This window comes from Corylus avellana, chromosome 4 (genome assembly GCF_965113065.1).
Source record: "Corylus avellana chromosome 4, dhCorAvel1.hap1.2, whole genome shotgun sequence".
In the NCBI taxonomy this organism is placed as follows: domain Eukaryota; kingdom Viridiplantae; phylum Streptophyta; class Magnoliopsida; order Fagales; family Betulaceae; genus Corylus; species Corylus avellana.
The window spans coordinates 11613164-11632796 of record NC_142493.1 but is presented as its reverse complement, the minus strand read 5'-3'; the positions used below and the strand labels follow the sequence as shown (position 1 = coordinate 11632796).

Here is a 19633-nt window from a genome sequence, read left to right as displayed (position 1 = left end):
TCAATCAAATCTCAAGAAGAAAGAGTCAACTCACACTCCCAATCCATTGCCAAGCTAGAAGCTCAAGTCGGACAACTTGCCAACACCATCAATAGAAGGGACGAAGGAAAGCTTCCGAGTCAGCCGGTGGTAAACCCTAAGGGGAACTACATGGTAGATGAGGGCACTTCATACCATCAGCAAGTTCAAGCCATCACCACCTTGAGAAGCGGCAGAATAGTTGACAATCATGTGGAGGAGAAGAAGGATGAGCACACGGAGGTTGCACAGAATCTGCAGAATGATAAGAGCAAGCAAGCAAGTGATGAAGCTTCGTCATCAGCAGCACCCACTCCAGTGATCCCATATGAGCCACTGGCCCCCTTCCCAGAACGTCTCAAGGCACCTCCCCACTCTGGAAAACAAGGAGAAAAATACAAGGAATGATGGAGATGTTCAAACAGGTCAAAATCAATCTTCCCCTCCTAGATGCCATTTCACAAGTGCCTGCCTATGCTAAGTTCCTTAAAGACTTGTGTACTCAAAAGAGGAAGACCAGAAATAACACCCCCAAGAAAGTCCTTCTGACTGAGCAAGTAAGTTCCCTGATTAAGCACAACACTCCTCCAAAGTTCAAGGACCCCGGGGCTCCTACAATTTCATGCATCATCAGAAAAAGAGAGATTGATAGGGCACTCTTAGATCTAGGAGCTGGTGTGAATTTACTTCCCTATTCAGTATATCAGCAGCTTGGCCTAGGGGAGCTGAAGCCCACCACAGTGATTCTGCAACTAGCTGATCGGTCAATTAAGAAGCCTAGAGGGATTGTAGAAGATGTGATCATCCAGGTGGATAAATTTTTCTTCCAGTTGACTTTATAGTGCTTGATACCGAGCCTGTGCCCAATCCTGAGAAGCTGGTTCCTGTCATCCTTGGGCGTCCATTCTTAGCCACAGCAAATGCATGTATCAACTGTCGAACTGGAGTCATGGAGATCTCATTTGGCAATATGAAGGTTCGGTTGAATATCTTTACTGCATTTCAGCATGCTCCTGATCAGAATGAGTGTTTCTTTTTGGACAGCATTGCAGAATATGTAGAAGACTCACTACCCAGTCTCCTAACAAAGGATCCAGTGGACGCATGCCTGAATTACTTCGACTTTGAAGAATTCAACACCGACCAGTACATTCAAGAGGTCCATGATTTGCTAGAAACAGCTGCAAGTGCAGATTTCCATCCATGGAGAGTAGTAAAGGAGCCCCTACCTGCGACAGCCAGCACTCCTCCTGTTCCATCTCTGCTGTCTCCACCGAAGCTTGAGTTGAAGCCCCTGCCAGCAAAGCTCAAGTATGCATTTCTGGGGTCTGACAACACCCTGCTGATTATCATTGCTTCCGACTTACAAAAAGACCAAGAGGACAGTCTGCTCGTAGTGTTAAAGGAGTATAAAGAGGCTATTGGTTGGATCGTGGCAGATTTGAAAGGCATTGAACCCTCTATCTGTATGCACCGGATCCATTTGGAAGAAGATGCTCGACCCTCCAGTGAGGCACAGCGCTGGTTGAATCCCAACATGAAGGAGGTAGTAATGAAAGAGGTAGTCAAGTTACTTGATGCAGGCATCATCTACCCCATCTCAGATAGCAAATGGGTGAGCCCCATTCAAGTGGTTCCAAAGAAATCAGGCATCACCGTCGTTGAGAACTCTGCTGGCGAATTGGTTCCACAGCGCACCACCACGGGATGGCGTGTCTGCATTGACTACCGGAAGCTCAATTCCCATACCCGGAAGGATCACTTCCCACTCCCATTCATTGATCAAATTTTGGAGGGTCTTGCTGGCCAAAGTTACTATTGCTTCCTTGACGGTTACTCTGGGTATAATCAGGTTGCAGTTGATCCCCAAGACCAAGAGAACACGACATTCACATGTCCATTCGGCTCCTTTGCTTACCGACGCATGCCCTTCGGCTTATGCAATGCATCTACCACATTCCAGAGATGTGTGATGTCTATCTTCTCCGACATGGTGGAAAAATTTTTGGAGGTATTTATGGATGACTTTTCTGTTTTTGGATCTTCCTTTGATAAATGTCTCCATAATCTGTCACTTGTGCTTCAACCTGATTTTGAGCTGGGAGAAGAGCCACTTCATGGCACAGGAAGGTATACTTTTGGGCCATATAGTGTCCAAAAGAGGTATTGAGGTGGACTGGGCCAAAGTTGACCTCATTGAAAATTTACCACCACCCACTTTAGTGAAGCAGATCCGTTCTTTCCACGGGCACACTGGCTTCTATCGTCGTTTCATCAAAGACTTCAGCATAATCTCAAGGCCCTTATGTAACTTGCTTGCTAAGGATGCCCCTTTTCACTTTGATGAAGCATGTCACAAGGCACTCCAGCAGCTCCGGTCTCTATTATCCTCTGCTCCTATCATGCAGCCGCCTGACTGGTCATTGCCCTTTGAGATCATGTGTGATGCATCTGACTATGCTGTGGGTGCAGTTTTGGGACAACGGGTAGGCAAGCTTCCGCATGTCATTTATTATGCTAGCAAGACTTTCATAGATGCTCAAGTCAATTACACAACCACTGAGAAAGAATTGCTAGCGGTGGTATTTGCTGTGGATAAATTCCGCTCATATCTTCTAGGATCAAAGGTTATAATTTTTTCTGATCATGCTGCTCTGCGACATCTGCTGGCCAAGAAGGAAACAAAGCCTCGGTTGATCCGATGGATACTACTTCTGCAAGAATTTGACATCGAGATTCGGGACAAGAAGGGCACTGAAAATGTTGTTGCTGACCATTTGTCATGGATTTTATTTGAGACACCCCAGCCGGTTCCTGTTCATGACTCCTTCCTAGATGAGCAACTCTTGGAAATTACTCCGAGAAATCCGCCGTGGTATGCCGATATTGTCAATTATCTAGCAACAGGTCGGATTCCTTCTCATTGGTCTAAGCAAGATAAGGACCGCTTCTTCAAGCAAGTTTGATTCTATTATTGGGAAGATCCAGAGTTGTTCAAGTATTGTGCTGATCAGATCATCCGACATTGTGTCCCTGAGAGTGAAGTTTCCAGCATTCTTACCTTTTGTCATTCCCTAGCTTGTGGAGGACACTTCAGTGCCAAGAAGACAGCAGCCAAGGTTCTACAATGCGGATTCACATGGCCCACCTTGTTCAAAGATGCCTATGACTTCTGCCGAGCTTGTGAGAGATGTCAACGCCTAAGAGCTATGTCTCGGAGGGACATGATGCCATTGAACTCCATCCTTATTGTCGAGATTTTTGATGTTTGGGGTATCGACTTCATGGGACCCTTCCCACCATCTTGCGGGTATGAGTACATTTTGGTAAGAGTGGATTATGTTTCTAAGTGGGTAAAAGCCATTGCCACCAAGACCAATGATCACAAGGTTGTAGTGAAATTCCTCCAAGCCAACATATTCAGCAGATTTGGTACTCCTCGGGCTATCATCAGTGATGGAGGTAGACACTTTTGCAACCGATTTGTCAAGGCCTTGCTTCACAAATATTCTGTCATACATAAGATAGCCACTCCCTACCATCCTTAAACAAGTGGCCAAGTGGAGGTCTCTAACCGGGAGATTAAGCATATTCTGGAGAAGACGGTTAGGCCAGACCGCAAGGATTGGTCCTTGCGCCTCAATGATGCATTATGCCTAGCACACAGCTTACAAAACCCCCATTGGAATGTCTCCCTATCGGTTGGTATATGACAAGGCGTGTTACCTCCTTGTGGAATTAGAACACAAGGCTCTGTGGGCAATCAGGCAGTTCAATTTCGACATGCAAGCAGTCGGTTCTCACTGGAAACTTCAATTGGTAGAGTTTGAGGAGCTGCGGCGAGATGCCTATGATAGTGGTTGCCTTTACAAGGAGCGGACTAAGGCTTTTCATGACAAACATATCTTGCCCAAAACATTTGTGCTGAACCAGAAAGTATGGCTCTTCAATTCCAGACTCTGGCTTTTCCCTGGGAAGCTCCGTTCAAGGTGGGACGGCCCCTTCATAGTCACCTCGGCGTCGCCCCATGGCGCCATTGAATTGCGGGACCCAAAGGATGGCACTCTGTTCAAGGTCAACGGTCAAAGGTTGAAGCCATGCATCCAGAACTTCGAGCCAGGTACAGACGTGGAATCCGTCGATTTGACGGATCCCGTCTATCTTTTTGATTAATGCCCTGACACCCTGGGCTCGAGCGCACACACTGTGCGCTCGATCCCAGAACACGGGCATGCACTCGAGCCCACCACGAGTGGGATCGAGCGTAGAAACTCTACATTCACACACACATGCACGAGTACGCTTGAGCACACCTTCAGGAGAGCTCGAGCGTACCCCCGCCCATCCTAACCACCCTCTGCGCAAGTGCGATCAAGCGCACGTTAGTGCCGCTCGAGCGCACTCGTTCAAAGGTCTCACGTGACCCTTTTTAGGTCACGACCCCTTCCCTTTCTTCCCCATTTCCCCACTACCAGTGCCGCAGCCCCCCCCTCCCCGCACCCACACACCCACTGCCATACCCTAGCACCAAACTGCCACCACACGCCACCTCACCACAGCCAGACCCCCTACAGCAGCCGTACCACCACACGCCACCGCCCCACCTTCCTTTCCCCACACTTTCTCTTTCCCCCCGGCCACTTTTCTCCCTCACATTTCCCCCTTCCCCCAACCCCCAACCGTGCCCATTTTTTTCAATTTTTTTGTGCCAATCGCAGTCTGTGGCTACACAGACTACTCTGTGTTGAGTTTTTCTCTATTTTGCAGGGGGTTGGGCTGCCAAGCAACGTGGTTTATGACCACCTTTCTTTTGAAGTGCCCACCAAGTGTTTGAGAAAAAGCCTCAACGAAGCACCATCATGCTTCCAGCCACTGCTTTCACCTCCCGGTCTTCCCCTGCTCGGGATACCACCACGGAAGCCCCATCCCAGCCGTTACCTTGCCGGGGGAAGCAACCGAAGCTCATCTTGGAGACCTCCTTTGCCGTCGACACTATCTTTCAAAGCCTCCCAGCCACCAAGTGGGTGGTCAAAGAATGCAGACGACGCGGCCTTACCGCCCTGTTCCAGCCAGTCAACCCCGTTGCTTACGAAGGGCTGGTCCAGGAATTTTATGCCCATCTCACATTCGATTGTACCCGGCCAGGCTTCCTCTCTTCATTAGTGGCGGGCATGGATGTTGAGCTGACCACTGAAGACATTGATGTTGCTTTACAATGTTCTCATGCTTGCCCGTCCGACATTTTGGCGAGGGATGGTTCCCCTCGGTTCTCCGACCTGCCGGCCGACCTCACCCTGCAGGTTATTGTCGATGACATGTGCCGCGGCCGCTACACCGATGACCTCCGCAACTCTACAAGCAAGGTCCTACTACCTTCCCGCCTGTGGTTCGTGGACTTCATCTTGCAGCGGAATGTGTGTCCCTTCGGACACAAGACTCTGCGGCATGGCTCCTTTCTTGCGGCACTCTATGCCTTTTAGAGAGGCTATTAGATTTCCATGCCCCAGCTCATTTGGGACCAGATACACAAGTTTTGGGACGGGGTGATTGTGAGGTGCACGCAGGGTTCGGCTTCATGGGGACTTCCATTCCCTTTTCTCCTCACCCAGATCTTTCAGACCCGAGGCATAGAGGGTACCCCCGCTAATGGACCTATTTCCACACATCCTCAGTTTGGCCTGATCCAGTGGAATTAGAGTTATTCCCACATGCCGAGACGACGTCGGGTGCCTGCAGCAGCGGAGGTCGTTAGGGACGCTGATGGGCCTGTACACGATGAGCCACCTCCAGCAGAGCCGGTCGACAGCACGGGAGTGGCAGCAACCGTTACTCTGACCATATCACAATATGAGTTCCTCCATAAAGAATTGCAATATCTCCGTTCTGAGCTTGCAACCCAGAGAGCGGAGGATAGGCGCCAGGCAGATGAACGATTTGAAGCCCAGCAAGAACTGCTGCGCGCCATTGTAGCACAGCTGCCACCTGCTCCCGGGGCATCTTCTTCTGCACCACAGTGACAGGTTAGGTATTCTTTTTCCCCTTGCATTATTTTATTGTTATTTTCCACACACTGAGGACATTGTGCACTTTAAGTTGGGGGGTGTGGGCATATACATGATAATTTCTAAGCATGCAATTGATTTTCTTGTTGTGGTTTGAAATTCATTGATGGGCTTAATATGACGAACACATGATGACTTGATTAAGGAATTAAAACTGTGTTACTCTCAGTGGCAGCATGAAATATTACTTGTTTCAATTTGAGTTTCACAAGCACACTAGCATATAGTCTGTGGGGTATAAAATCTATAATCAAGAATGTCTGGTTTTATTATTCAGAATGTAGTTGGGCAACTTATTGGGAAAACGGCCTTGGCATAAATTTCAATAAAAAAAAAAATGATCATTTGAAACTTTCCACCAAGTAACCGGACCTCTTGCCTCATTAAGCAGTGAGCGTTCGCGTCAAAAAGTGAGAAGTTTGGATTGGTTGATAAAATATATATATATATATATATATATATATATATATATATATATATATATATATATATATATATAAATATATAGCTTAGCTTTGTAGCCTTTTTTATCCGAGTTAGTAAGTCCTTAGGGGTGTCATTACACCTAATGCCCTAAAACCATCTGGTTTGGGAGTCATTGGCTTAACGCTCGATACATGGGTCAATTAGAGAGCTTAAAGGAGCTAAGTGAAAGAAAAAAAAAAACAAAAAAAAAAAAAAAAAAAAAACATAGAAGAAATTTTTGCCTTGGTTGTTTATCCAGTAGGAAGTCCATTGAATTTTGAGTATTAATCCATGCATGATTGAGTTTAGTTTTGAAATCCCTTGACTATTTGTTGAGTTCACATACACTAGTTGAATCTTGTGATATCTCATAACTGCCATGATTGAAGCTAAGTTGTGATTGCCTGAAATTGTGAAGATAGTGTTTGTTTTATTAATCCTATTTACGACTGAGAACCATGATGGTTATGATATTGCATTTTTGAGAACTACATGGGTATAAAATGTTTGTGGGTATCATTCCTGGAAAACCCCCACGAGACTTCACTCGTCCTCTAGGGAACTCCTAGGGGTTTAAAAGGCTTGTTGCATACGCTAAATGCAACCGTACATCCCACGAAAGTTGGATTTATCTTTTTAGCTTTCACTTTATTTTCTGTTTTGTATTGCTAAGGGACTAGCAATATGTAAGTTGGAGGGTGTGATAAGTGCCGAATGTTGCACATTCAAGCTCCTTAATTTGCATATGTTAATTCCTTAGCATTGTTATTTGTTTGATTTTGTTTTGTTTTTGTGTTTCAGGACTTATTTGACAAACCATTGGAAATTGGGCTTAAAAGATCAAAAACGCTGAGCATTCTGGACTAGGATCGAGCGCAGTACTCCTGGGATCGAACGCACTGCGCTCAAGCGTCTGCAATCAAGGATCGAGCGCATGCCTGCACTCGCGTGCACACCAGCTAGGCTCGAGCTCACTGCGCTCGAGCGCACCAAGTCTTGGATCGAGTGCACACGAGCGTACAGTGCACGGCAAGAATCCCTCTCCAGCATGGACTTGGATTTCAGTCTCCCAATTGGACTAGGAGACTGACTTCCAACTTTTTGAGGATTTCTAGGGTTTTAGGGTTTTCCAATTCCCTATAAATAGGGCTCTAAACATTGTAAACGTACACACCGCTTTTAGAGTAAAATTCAGTAAAATAGTCTGTGGAGCTTAGAAGATCATGAGCAGCTAAACCCAATTGTGGGGTATTGATGTAGCCCTTTCCAAGCACAATGGTTTGATTGTATTTAATTTCTAGTCTTTCAATTTATGCATGTTGATTGTATAACTCTGAGGATTGCTACAATTGATTTCTGTTCTTCATATTAAATGCAATTGTTCTTTAAATTCCAATTCAATATTAGTAAAATTCTTATCTTGTCTTAGAAAATATTTTACTATTGTTGAACTCAAATCATTCTTATTTTCTGTGATTGTAAGAATGATGGTTATACAATGGTTCTTAATTGGCATGCAATCAATAGGGTTAGATAGGCCATGCCTAGGGAAGACAGATCGTACTACACCCTAGTTTAGTGTAATTTAGGTAGACGTTCCGTGCCAACCGAAGATGGGTTATGCTATTCCATTGATTGTATGAAATTATTTTTATGTTTTCTTATTAAAATTATAACATGCATAGAATGAATTGCTAGAATTAAATATGGTTAACCATTAATGTGCGGATTGTGGTGAAGTCAATACCCTACTCTCTCTCTCATACATTTACTTATTTTATTTCCGTTTATTTTATGCACTTCAAATTCACACAACAAATCACTCTCTTTTAATTAAGTTAATTTTAATCTTTCAAATTTCGATAATTAAACCCCTGCAGTCCTTGAGGTTCGACACCCTCTCTATAGCCGTATCCTACAAAGATTCGTCCTATTGCGAGTGGTTATTTTTATAATTGATATTTTTGGTCACAAAAATACCACATCAAACTTCTACCCTCCTTCCATGGCCTTGAACTTGAAAATCCTTACAGTCATATAAAGAAATTCAAGGGCATCTGTGCCACCTTTAAATTTTAGAATTTTCCTGAAGAGTCTGTCCACCTTAGACTTTTTCCTTTTTCCCTGCACGATAAAGCCAGGGAATGGTTGGATTCCAACACGCCTAGATGAATTACATCATGGAAAATCTTGTTGAGCAAGTTTTACAACAAGTTTTCGCCGATGTTGAAAGTGAATGAGAGCTGAAAGGAGATTAGCTCTTTCACTCAGGAGGAAGACGAGCAATTTTTTAGAGTTGGGAGCGTTTTAAGGATCTGCTGATTAAGTGCCCTCCTCATGGATATAAGAAGCGGAGACTCGTCCAATTCTTCTACCAAGGATTGACCCAATCCAACTGTTGCATGATCGAGTCGATAAACGAGGGGGGGGGGCATTTTTTAGTTTGACGAGGGATGAAGTGTATAAGGCATTGGATAAGTTGTCTGACAACTCACAGCAGTGGGATTTTTCGAGTTGTCAAGACCGGTCCACTCATGCTCCCAAGAAAGGAGGCATCTATGAGATTAAGGAGGACACTGATTTGAGGATAAAGATAGATGCTCTTACCAAGAAGGTCGATGCTCTCGCTGTGGGTTAGTCCATCATTGCTTCCAACACTTTCACTGTTGATAGCTATTCCATCTGTGATAGTCCTATGCACTTAGCACCAAATTGTCCATCTACGTTGGCTTTTGCTTTGTATCCTATGGAACATGTGAACACTTTCAACGACTATCGGAAGCAGTCACATGGACCATACTTCAGGACATACAATCCCGGGTGGCGGAACCACCCTAATTTTTCATGGAAGCAGAAGCAACCACTGGATCAGGGAGGAGCCCCTCATGATGCTCACAATCAATACCCTCCTGGATTTCCACCAGTTTAGACTCATGGTTGCTCGGCCTAGCCAGCACCATCACCTGCTTACCAAGCTCCTACTCAAGTACTAGGGTTGGTCTCACAATCGTTGGAGGAAACTCTAAAGGACTTCATGAAGATGACCGGCCAATCCATCAGTGAAGTAAGGAGTACGACAATTGTCAACACCCAAGCAATTGCCAAGCTGGAGAGTCAGATGGGACAAATCACAAGCCAGTTGGATGAAAGAGAGAAGGGAAAGTTCCCTAGTCAGCCTACGCCCAACCCAAAGGGACAGTGTGCGGTTGGAAGTTCTTCAAATCCTACTCACGGGCAAGAGCAAGTGCAATCGATTATTACACTAAGGTTAGGGAGACAAGTGGACAATCAAGTGGTTTTGCCAGAAGAGAACCCTGTTGTGCCACAAGGGCAAGAGAGTGGCAACAAGGAGAAGAGAGATGCTGAGCCATCTAAAGCCAGACCAACTGTTGAGGACCCTCCTAGGTCATTTGTGCCTAAAGCACCTTATCCTGAAAGGTTGCAAGCACCTAAGAAAGGAGGAAAGTTTGAGGACATTCTGGAGGTATTGAAGCAAGTCCATATCAATATCCCATTTTTGGATGCCATCCAGCAAGTGCCATCATATGCCAAGTTCTTGAAGGACTTGATAAATGTCAAGAGGAAGACAAATGTCCCAAAGAGGGCATTCTTGACCGAGCAGGTTAGCTCAATCCTGCAATGCAAATTGCCCATCAAGTACAAGGACCTTGGGTGTCCTGCTATTTCTTGCATGATAGGAGTTAGCCGTATTGAGAGGGCATTATTGGATCTTGGAGCGAGTGTGAATCTTTTGCCCTACTCAGTCTACTTACAATTGGGGTTAGGGGAGTTGAAGCACACATTGATGACACTCCAATTGGCTAACAAGTCAGTGAAGGTTCCATAGGGAATAATCGAGGATGTCTTGATTAAAGTTGATAAGTTTCATTTCCCTGCAGATTTCATTGTGCTAGACACAGAGCCGGTTTCGAATGTTGGGATTCAAATGCTGGTAATTCTAGGGCGACCATTCTTAGCTACGACTAATACCCTCATTAATTGTAGGACGGGGATAAAGAAGGTCTCCTTTGGCAATATGACAGTGGAGCTGAATATTTTTCACAATCAACAAGCAACCATTGGAATTTGATGAACTAAGTAATGTATGTGCGATAGAGGGGATCATTGAGGACACGGTTGAAGAATCGAGCATGGAGGACCCCTTGGAGGCATGCCTTGCTAAATTTGGAAAGGATTTGAACTTAGAGAAGTTGCTTGAGCAAGCAGATGCTATTCTAGAGAATGCTCCTCTGGTGAGTAATGAGAAGGAGGAGGCAGCAGTACACGAGCCTCCCAAAAAGGAACTTAAGCCATTACTGGATACTCTTAAGTACAAGTTCCTCGATCTAGCAGATTCTTTGCCTATGATCATAGCTTTTGATTTGGTTGGTGCTCAAGAGGAAAAGTTATTGGATGTTTTGAGAGAGCACAAGGAGGCTATCGGCTAGACTATTGAAGATATTAAGGGGATCAAACCCTTAGTGCTGATGCACAAGATACATTTGGAAGAGAATGCCAAGCCATCAAGGCAGCCACAAAGGAGGCTTAACCCAACCATTTAGGAAGTCGTGAGAGCAGAAGTAATTAAGTTATTGGATGTATGCATCATCTATCCAATTTTTGATGGCAAGTGGGTAAGCCCAATTCATGGTGCCTAAGTAGGTGGGTTTGATGGTAGTAAAGAACAAGGATGACGAGTTGGTCCCAACTCGTGTTCAACTACCGAAAACTAAATGCCGCTACCAGGAAGGATCATTTTTCACTTCCATTTATTGATCAGATGGTGAAGCGCTTGGCTGGGCACTATTCTGGATATTACCAGGTACCTATGGACCCCAAATATCAGGAGAAGATGACTTTTACTTGTCCTTTTGGGACGTTCGCCTACCGTCGCATACCCTTTGGGTTATGCAATGCACCTACCACCTACCACCTTTCAGCGGTGCATGATGAGCATATTCTCAGATATGGTAGAGCATTTCCTTTAGTTTTCATGGACGACTTCTCCGTCTTCAGTTCTTCGTTTGAGGAGTGTTTACACCGCCTCACTTTGATCTTAGTGGGATGTAAGGAGAAGAACCTGGTGCTTAATTGGGAGAAATGCAGCTTCATGGTGAAGCAAGGCATTATACTGGTGGATCTGATCTCCAACCATCCACCCCCACATATGGTGAAAGAGGTTCATTCGTTTCTAGGCCATGTAGGATTTTACAGGAGATTTATCAAGGACTTCAGCAAAATCGCTAGGCCCTTAAGCAAGTTGTTGGTCAAGGATACCCCTTTTGCATTTGATGAGGACTGGAAGAAAGCATTTGGGGATCTGAAGAAGATTCTGACATCCACGCCCATTATTCAGCCACCCAACTAGGGTGTGCCATTTGAGATCATGTGTGACACGTCAGATTATACAGTCGGAGCTCTTTTGGGGTAGCGAGTTGATAAACTCCCCCACGTCATCTTCTATGCAAGCAGGACACTCAACAACGCACAACTCAGCTACTCCACAACTAAACAGGAGTTGCTTGCGATCATTTTTGCTTTGGACAAGTTTAGATCCTACTTGCTACGATTTAAAGTCATTATCTACTCGGATCATGCAGCATTGAAGTATCTTTTTCCAAAAAGGATGATAAATCTCGCCTTATAGGGTGTTTTTATTATTACAAGAATTTGACATAGAGATTCGGGATAAGAAGCGTTCCGAAAATGTGGTCGCTGATCATCTTTCTAGGTTGACTGTGGATTTCACGGAAGATGCCACCCCCATCTCTGAGACCTTCCCTAATGAGCAACTGATGCACATTGCTCACACTACTGCACCGTGGTTTGCTAATATAGTAAACTACCTTGTCACTGGCCAAATGCCGTTTCATTGGGGACGACAGGATAAGTCCAAGTTTATGGCCACGGTGAAGTACTTTTTCTAGGACGATCCTTATCTATTCAAGTATTGCCCCGATCAGATCATTAGGAGGTGTATACCTGAGCATGACCAATCCAATGTCATGTCCCTTTGTCATGATCATGTTTATGGAGGCCACTTTAGTGCTAAGAAGACCACTGCAAAGATTTTGCAGTGTGGATTTTACTGGCCTACCTTGTTCCGTGGCTCACACACTTATTGTACCTCATGTGAGCGTTGCCAAAAGCTAAAGAGTATTTCTAGACGAAATATGATACCCCTCAACCCAATTCTGATTGTTGAGATTTTGATGTTTGGGGCATTGATTTCATGGGACCTTTCCGGAACTCCTTCGGCTATCTGTACATTCTTGTTGTTGTGGACTATGTGTCCAAATGGGTGGAGGTTGTTGCATGCAAGACCAATGACCACAGAGCTATGGTCCAGTTTTTAAAGGACACTATCTTTGCTCATTTTGGTATGCCTTGAGCAATCATAAGTGACGGAGGTAAGCATTTTTTAAATCAGATTTTTGAGCAGCTGATGAAGAAGTATTTCATCACTCATAAGGTCGCCACCCCATATAATCGACAGACGAGTGGACAAGTGGAAGTTGGAGCATCGAGCATACTGGGCCATCAAGCAGCTAAACTTCAATGAATTAGAGGAGCTGAGGAATGATGCATATGATTGTGCACGGTTGTACAAGGCACCAATGAAGATGGCCCATGATCAGAATATTTTGAGAGGATCTTTTGAGCCTAGTCAGAAAGTTCTTCTTTACAATTCACGATTGCATCTCTTCCCATGTAAGTTGAAATCTAGATGGACGGGCCCACTTATTATTCGGTAAGTTTTTCCTCATGGGGCCAACGAGATTGAGGATCCAAAGAGTGGTAACACTTTCAAGGTGAATGGACAGAGGCTAAAACCCTTCTTGGAGTTGAGGAGTACGGAGATGGAGACGACAATGTTGGAGGATCCGTGTTATTTGGAGTGATTGTCATTTGTTGTGGAGAGTCTAGTTGAAGACATAAAACTTGGTGCTTGTGGGAGGCAACCTTCATTCTTTTCCTTTGCATTTGATCTTGTTTGTTTGTTTTGTTTTTTGTTTTGTTGTGTTTTTCAGGTCAAGTGTCTACTATTCAAGTTTAGGGGAGCATTCTCCTATGTTACACCCTCCTTGAGCCACCCATTTGGTATTGTATTTCTGGACACATTAGAGACAATGTATCATTTTAGTTTGGGGGTGGGATAGACATTTTTGTCCTTGTGATATGCTGTTGATTAAGCATGGGTATCACCTATACTATGGTTTGCATGTCATTGGTCTATTTAGCATCTTGACCAATTGGACTTGCCGTACAGTGCACGGCAAGAATCCTTTTCTAGCTTGGACTTGGTTTTCAGTCTCCCAATTGGACTAGGAGACTGACTTCCGATTTTTTGAGGATTTATAGGGTTTTAGGGTTTTCCAAATCCCTATAAATAGGGCTCTAAACATTGTAAATAGACACTGCTTTTAGAGCTAAAATTTCCGTAAAATTGTCTGTGGAGCTTAGAAGATCATGAGCGGCTAAACCCCTTCGTGGGGTGTTGATGCAACCCTATTTAAGCATAATGGTTTGATTGTATTTAATTTCTAGATTTTCAATTTATGCATGTTGATTGTATAACTATGAGGATTGCTACAATTGATTTCTGTTCTTCATATTAAATGCAATTGTTCTTAAATTCCAAAATCAATATTTGTGAAATTCTTCTCTTGTCTTAGAAAGTATTTTACTTTTATTGAAATCAAATTATTCTTGTTTTCTGTGATTATGAGGATGATGGTTATACAATGGGTTTAATTGGCATATGATCAATAGGATATGATAGGCCATGCCTAGAAAAGATGGATTGTACTACACCCTAGTTTAGTGTAATTTAGGTAGACAGTCTGTGCCAACCGAAGATGGGTTACACTTATTCATTGATTGTATGTATCCTGTTAAAGAATTTGATAATTTATACCTAGGGAAGACGGGTCGTACCGCATCTTAGTGGTTAGGTGGACGATCCGTACCAACCGAAGATAGATTATGCTTATTCTTTAATAAGGTAGTTTCTTGTTTATTTATAACATGCATAGAATGAATTTCTGTGATTAATTATGATTAGCCATTGTTGTGCGGATAGAGGTGAAGTCAATACCCTACACTCTCTCTCTTATTTTAAATCTCTTTTATTTTCATGCACTTTAAGTTTTAAAGAAAATCAAATCAATTCTCTTTTTAATTAAGTTAATTTTAATCTTTCGAATTTTGATAATAAAACCCCTGCAGTCCTTGAGGTTCGACACCCTCTCTATAGTTGTATCCTACAAAGATTCGTCCTATTGCGAGTGGTTATTTTTATAATTGATATTTTTGGTCACAAAAATACCACATCATACACCCATGCTAAATCCTTTAAGAAAGAAAAGAGTTAGAGTGTACACCTATGACTAACTCGTTACTTAGGGAAATCAATAGCTTAAGGAGTATACACCCATGCCCTTATGTTGGCGAACATTAGGTATTCATAATATGATTAGAGCATTGGCATATTGTTATATTATTTAAGCTTGATTAGTAGTGGATATCAAAAGCCTACCTTTTATTTATCTTTATTTCTTTTCAACATATCAATATCAATTTCGTGATAACTTTGATATTTTAATTAATTCTAAATAAAATCAACAATCTCCGTGGTATCGATCTCGTACTTGCTGCACTATACTATTGTTTTGATCTTGTGCACTTGCGAGTTCAAACGTACTAAATATTATCTATTAATTTAGGTAGTATTTGGCACAACAGGTACCATGATTTGTTTCTCGCTTAAGCATAGATACTATAATCTTTATGATATAAAATAATGAAATACATATTTTTAAATCCTACATCTCCATGCTTTCACTCGTACCTCAACCATCATAGACAAATTGTTTATCTTAATCTCTTGGTGCACTTGGGAACCTTTGATTTAAATCTCATTTGCCAAACTATTTTCCAATTAGTAATCCTCAATAACATATTTTTCTCAATTCTCCAAAATATATCAAACATTTATTAAAACCTCGATATTCAATCTCTTGATTATAAATACTCATGGAGCAACACTAATGTGCTTATCTAATTTATCAATCTTATCATTCCATAAATCTGTAAAAGTAATAAGCATCAAAATTTAGCAATTTATGTCCCCCAAAATATTATTTCATAACTATACCTCAAAATTGACACCAAGTACCAAGCCTTTCTACTCACGTAGTCATTTCTATTTTCATGCCTCTAATTGGCCTATGAATGGTATAATCCAAACCTTTTGCTAGACCCTTCAAGAATGGCCGCTCAACTTAACTCTTTAGACCGATTGAACTCATCTCTCCTTTATACTGATCATAGCCTTTACTCTGGCATCAAATCCTAGAGATTTAAACTCTAATAAGATCCATTTCCTAGGGTCCTTAGAGCGAACTGCTCTAATACCTTAATGTAGCTTCACCAGTAAACCTTAATCCTGCGTACCTGACTTTTTGATCGTTAGTACAACCAAGATTCTCAAATAAATCCTGGATATTAGTAATCCAGGCTTCCGCCACTGTTGGCCCATGCATGCCATCAAACAGTCGAAACTAGTAAGTGGCAACATCTCGATTTGAGCATCCTACGGTTTCTCGTTGTTGTGGCATTCGTGCCACTGCTTCTCCAAATTGTCGGGTTGTATCAGGCATAAACTATAACATGGCTGGATGCACTCCATCATAAAATGGTGGAGGAGGAGGAGGTGGTGGTGGTAGATTCTTGTCACCACGATTTTCCTATACAAAAAATGAGTATCCACTCTCCTTAAGCTCATTTGATTCAGCCTTAATCCTTCTTTCTCTTAGTTGTCCCTCAGTTAGAGCAAAGGGTTGCTCATAATCGGGAAACCTTGGACTCTTTCTTTTTCTTTTTTTTTCACAGTTGGTACCAACCCCACTGGCCATGTACACATGGCTGGTTTTCTCCCTTTGTACATTCGTTCAGTAGCCTTTCTACTATTAGACATCTTCTGCAAATATTAAGATCAAGCTTTTAGACTTAATTTTTTTTTTTTATACCCTACTGCTCTGGTATAGCTTCCCTAAACTTGAATCTAGTAGAGATAACTCTCATGGTCCTCAAAGCCAATTGCTCCGATACCAAAATGTAGCGCCCCGAGGAAGGCAAAAGTGGAAATCTCCAATTCCCACTAAGCACTACTATCTCTTCCTCAATATCATTAGAGATTATAAATCTTGCAGCGGAATAACTTATTTTTTTCTTACATAACCCTCACAAAACACATCAGAGCTCATAACAAGACTTCTATATTAACAAATTTTTACATTGTACTTTACATGATAAGAAAACACAGTAGTCAAAAGTGCCACAAACAGCACCTAAGTAACTGTACACAAAAAGTATCTAGAACATTTCTAACTATAGATACATTTCAAAAGATAGACATCTTCATAATATTCTACCATAAACTAAGGCACCAGAAAACCTTATCCACAATAACCTAGGCAGTCATATAGAGCATCTTCACTCTCTTCTACATTTGCACCAACATCTATGTAAATGTGGTGTAATTGTTGTGTTACCACATTGACATAGGCAGATTAATGAGTCCACGGTATCAATAAGTATAAGAATTACTGATATTTTCAATATGAGCGATCTTTTTCAAAAATATCTCTAACATGGTGATTATAATAACAGCTACGTTAGGTTTCCTAGACATATTCATTTTGTATAATCCATAGCTGATAAGATAAGCATTGTAGAGTTGTCTTGTAATAAAATCCATTTATCTTCTCTAGACATTTTCTTTACTATGTACGACTTTATATTTATACATATATCCATTTTACTTGCATCTCATAAAATGAATATGCATATAAATATAAAGAGGTAAAACACATAAATCACAAAACATATAAATCACATTATTCAATGAATGCAATGCAATCGTTGGCCTCTCCGGCTTTCTAAAGGACTTGAACCTTTCGTTTACGGCTTTTAGGAGACTCCTCTGGCTCCTCGGTTAGTACCTGGCTTCTTATTTTAACCTGGAATGGTCCTTCGGCTTCCACCGTTAACATAAGAACACCTCATAATTTTAAATTCAACTTTAGGAAGACAAAAGCTTTCTTACTTAACATGAGAGGCTCCTTCTGCTCCCACCGTTAACATAGGAAAACCTTCTTGCTTCATATTTAATTCATCTCTTATTCTCAATCTTCAACAGGATGCAATGACATGTCTCTTAAAATCATCCTTTTGTTCTCATAATCATCTCCTTTCATTTCGCAACTTATTTCAATACATGTAAAAATAATTGAAAGCATATACTCATGTTACTCATCAAATAATTAGGCTCATGTAATAATTATACTTTGAAAGCTTTATAAAAATAGTATCATGCTCAGTAAGTGGTTATACTTACTAAAATAGTATCATGCTCAGTACGTAGTTATACTTACAAAAATAGTACCATGCTCAGTAAGTAGCTATACTTACTTTTCACCATAGACCATTAAGTTGGATTCCCATTCTAACCCTTGATTCTAATAGTCACTACATTTAGTGCGCCTGTGTGCGACCATATATTTGTTTAAAATTATATTTAAAATGCTAAAAAAACGTCCTCTTAATTTCTCCCTATGCTTTATCCAAAATTGGACAACAAAATGACATATATCTAAAATATTATAATCTCAATTGGGTATCATAACGACTATGTAGCGTTGCCACATATTTTTCTATGGGCATTACTACGGCATTGATGTAATATTTATCTAAAACTACTAATATTACTTGGGCATCACAACGGTGCTATTGTAAAATACCTAATAAAATTTAGGTACCGCAATGACATATTTATAATATTTAAAAAGATTGAATATAATACCCTTCCCGAGATATTCAATCACACTTTCCCGAACAATTTAGACATCATAACGACATAATTTAAATTCTAATAACTAGAATTATACATAGCATTCCCACTTGAGGTAGCTCCAAAGCTTTAAGTTCTAAAGCTTATGTTTATATATGCTAGTTTCTATTCGAAATCTGGGAGAGGAGGGAGAGTGTATTGCTGTGATTTTGAAAAGCATACACTGCACGGCCTAGGTTGAAATTAAATTAATAAACGGTTGCTAGTTAAAACAATACCTGATTGCCGCCAATAACATAAAACAAAGCTTTAACTGCTGGCTAAAAACTAAAGCAACTCAGAACAAAAATTAAACGGCCGTGATTTATGGTATGCGTGAACTGTGACGTCACTACAATCTCACTTTCTTTGCTGCAATTTCCAGATTTTATTTTTACTTCTCGAACTCACTAGTGCAGGGTCCAACCCAACACAACCACACAAAGTCAAGTTCTCATGAATCTTCTACTGGGTGTATAAAAACAGCTATGGCCAAATCCACTCACACACATCCACGTTTACCACACGGTTAAATAATAATATAATTATCTTTAACTCACACGGTTACCTATATATGTATAAACAAACAAGTATCACTATTTATCTATTTAATGGACCAATTTCTCTACTTTTTAATTAGTCTCATTACTCTTCTTAAAGCCTAAAATAAGAATCTTTATTAACAAAATCAAGGCCTATAAATTAAATTTCATCAATCAAAATATAGTCCCATAAATATCCACATTCTTTTGACACCTCCAGGATTATTATTCTATCTAGTTATAAAATATTCTTAAAATTTTGCCTTTAATCATAGATTAAAAGTTCAGATCATTACATCGATTGTGATGTCCCACATCGCCTGGGTATGGAGATAGAGATGTGCTTATATGTATACTTACACTCTTAATGACAACAATGCGCTTTAAAGTCGTGATGGTCATGATCTAATCAGAACTCCATAGCCAAGGGTGCTTCTGCGAGAGTAGTACCAGGATGGGTGACTTTCTGGGAAGTCTGGTATGGGGGAGCCAAAAGCAGACAATACTGTGTGTCATTGGTATGGGGTGCTACAAATAATCCTCGTTTTTGAAACATGTGTTTTGAGTGAAATGCCTTTGATAGATTGATAGGCAAAAGACTTACTCAGGAATTGTTAAATGCCAAATATTGTATATTTGAACCTCTTAATTTA

The 19633-nt window shown here is 41.5% G+C and overlaps 1 protein-coding gene and 2 pseudogenes across 1 annotated transcript; all 3 read left to right on the top strand.

Annotated features, from left to right (window-relative positions):
- Positions 1-425: 425 nt before the first annotated feature.
- Positions 426-3731, top strand: LOC148586312 (uncharacterized; annotated as a pseudogene).
- A 70-nt stretch (positions 3732-3801) lies between these two features.
- LOC148586311 (uncharacterized) lies at positions 3802-4817 on the top strand. Its single transcript, XM_088515556.1, has 2 exons — positions 3802-4138; positions 4786-4817. The coding sequence occupies exons 1-2, from the start codon at positions 3802-3804 to the stop codon at positions 4815-4817; spliced, it is 369 nt and encodes a 122-aa protein (XP_088371682.1).
- Positions 4818-9585: 4768 nt separating this feature from the next.
- LOC148586310 (uncharacterized) lies at positions 9586-13107 on the top strand (annotated as a pseudogene).
- The last annotated feature ends 6526 nt before the right edge of the window (positions 13108-19633 follow it).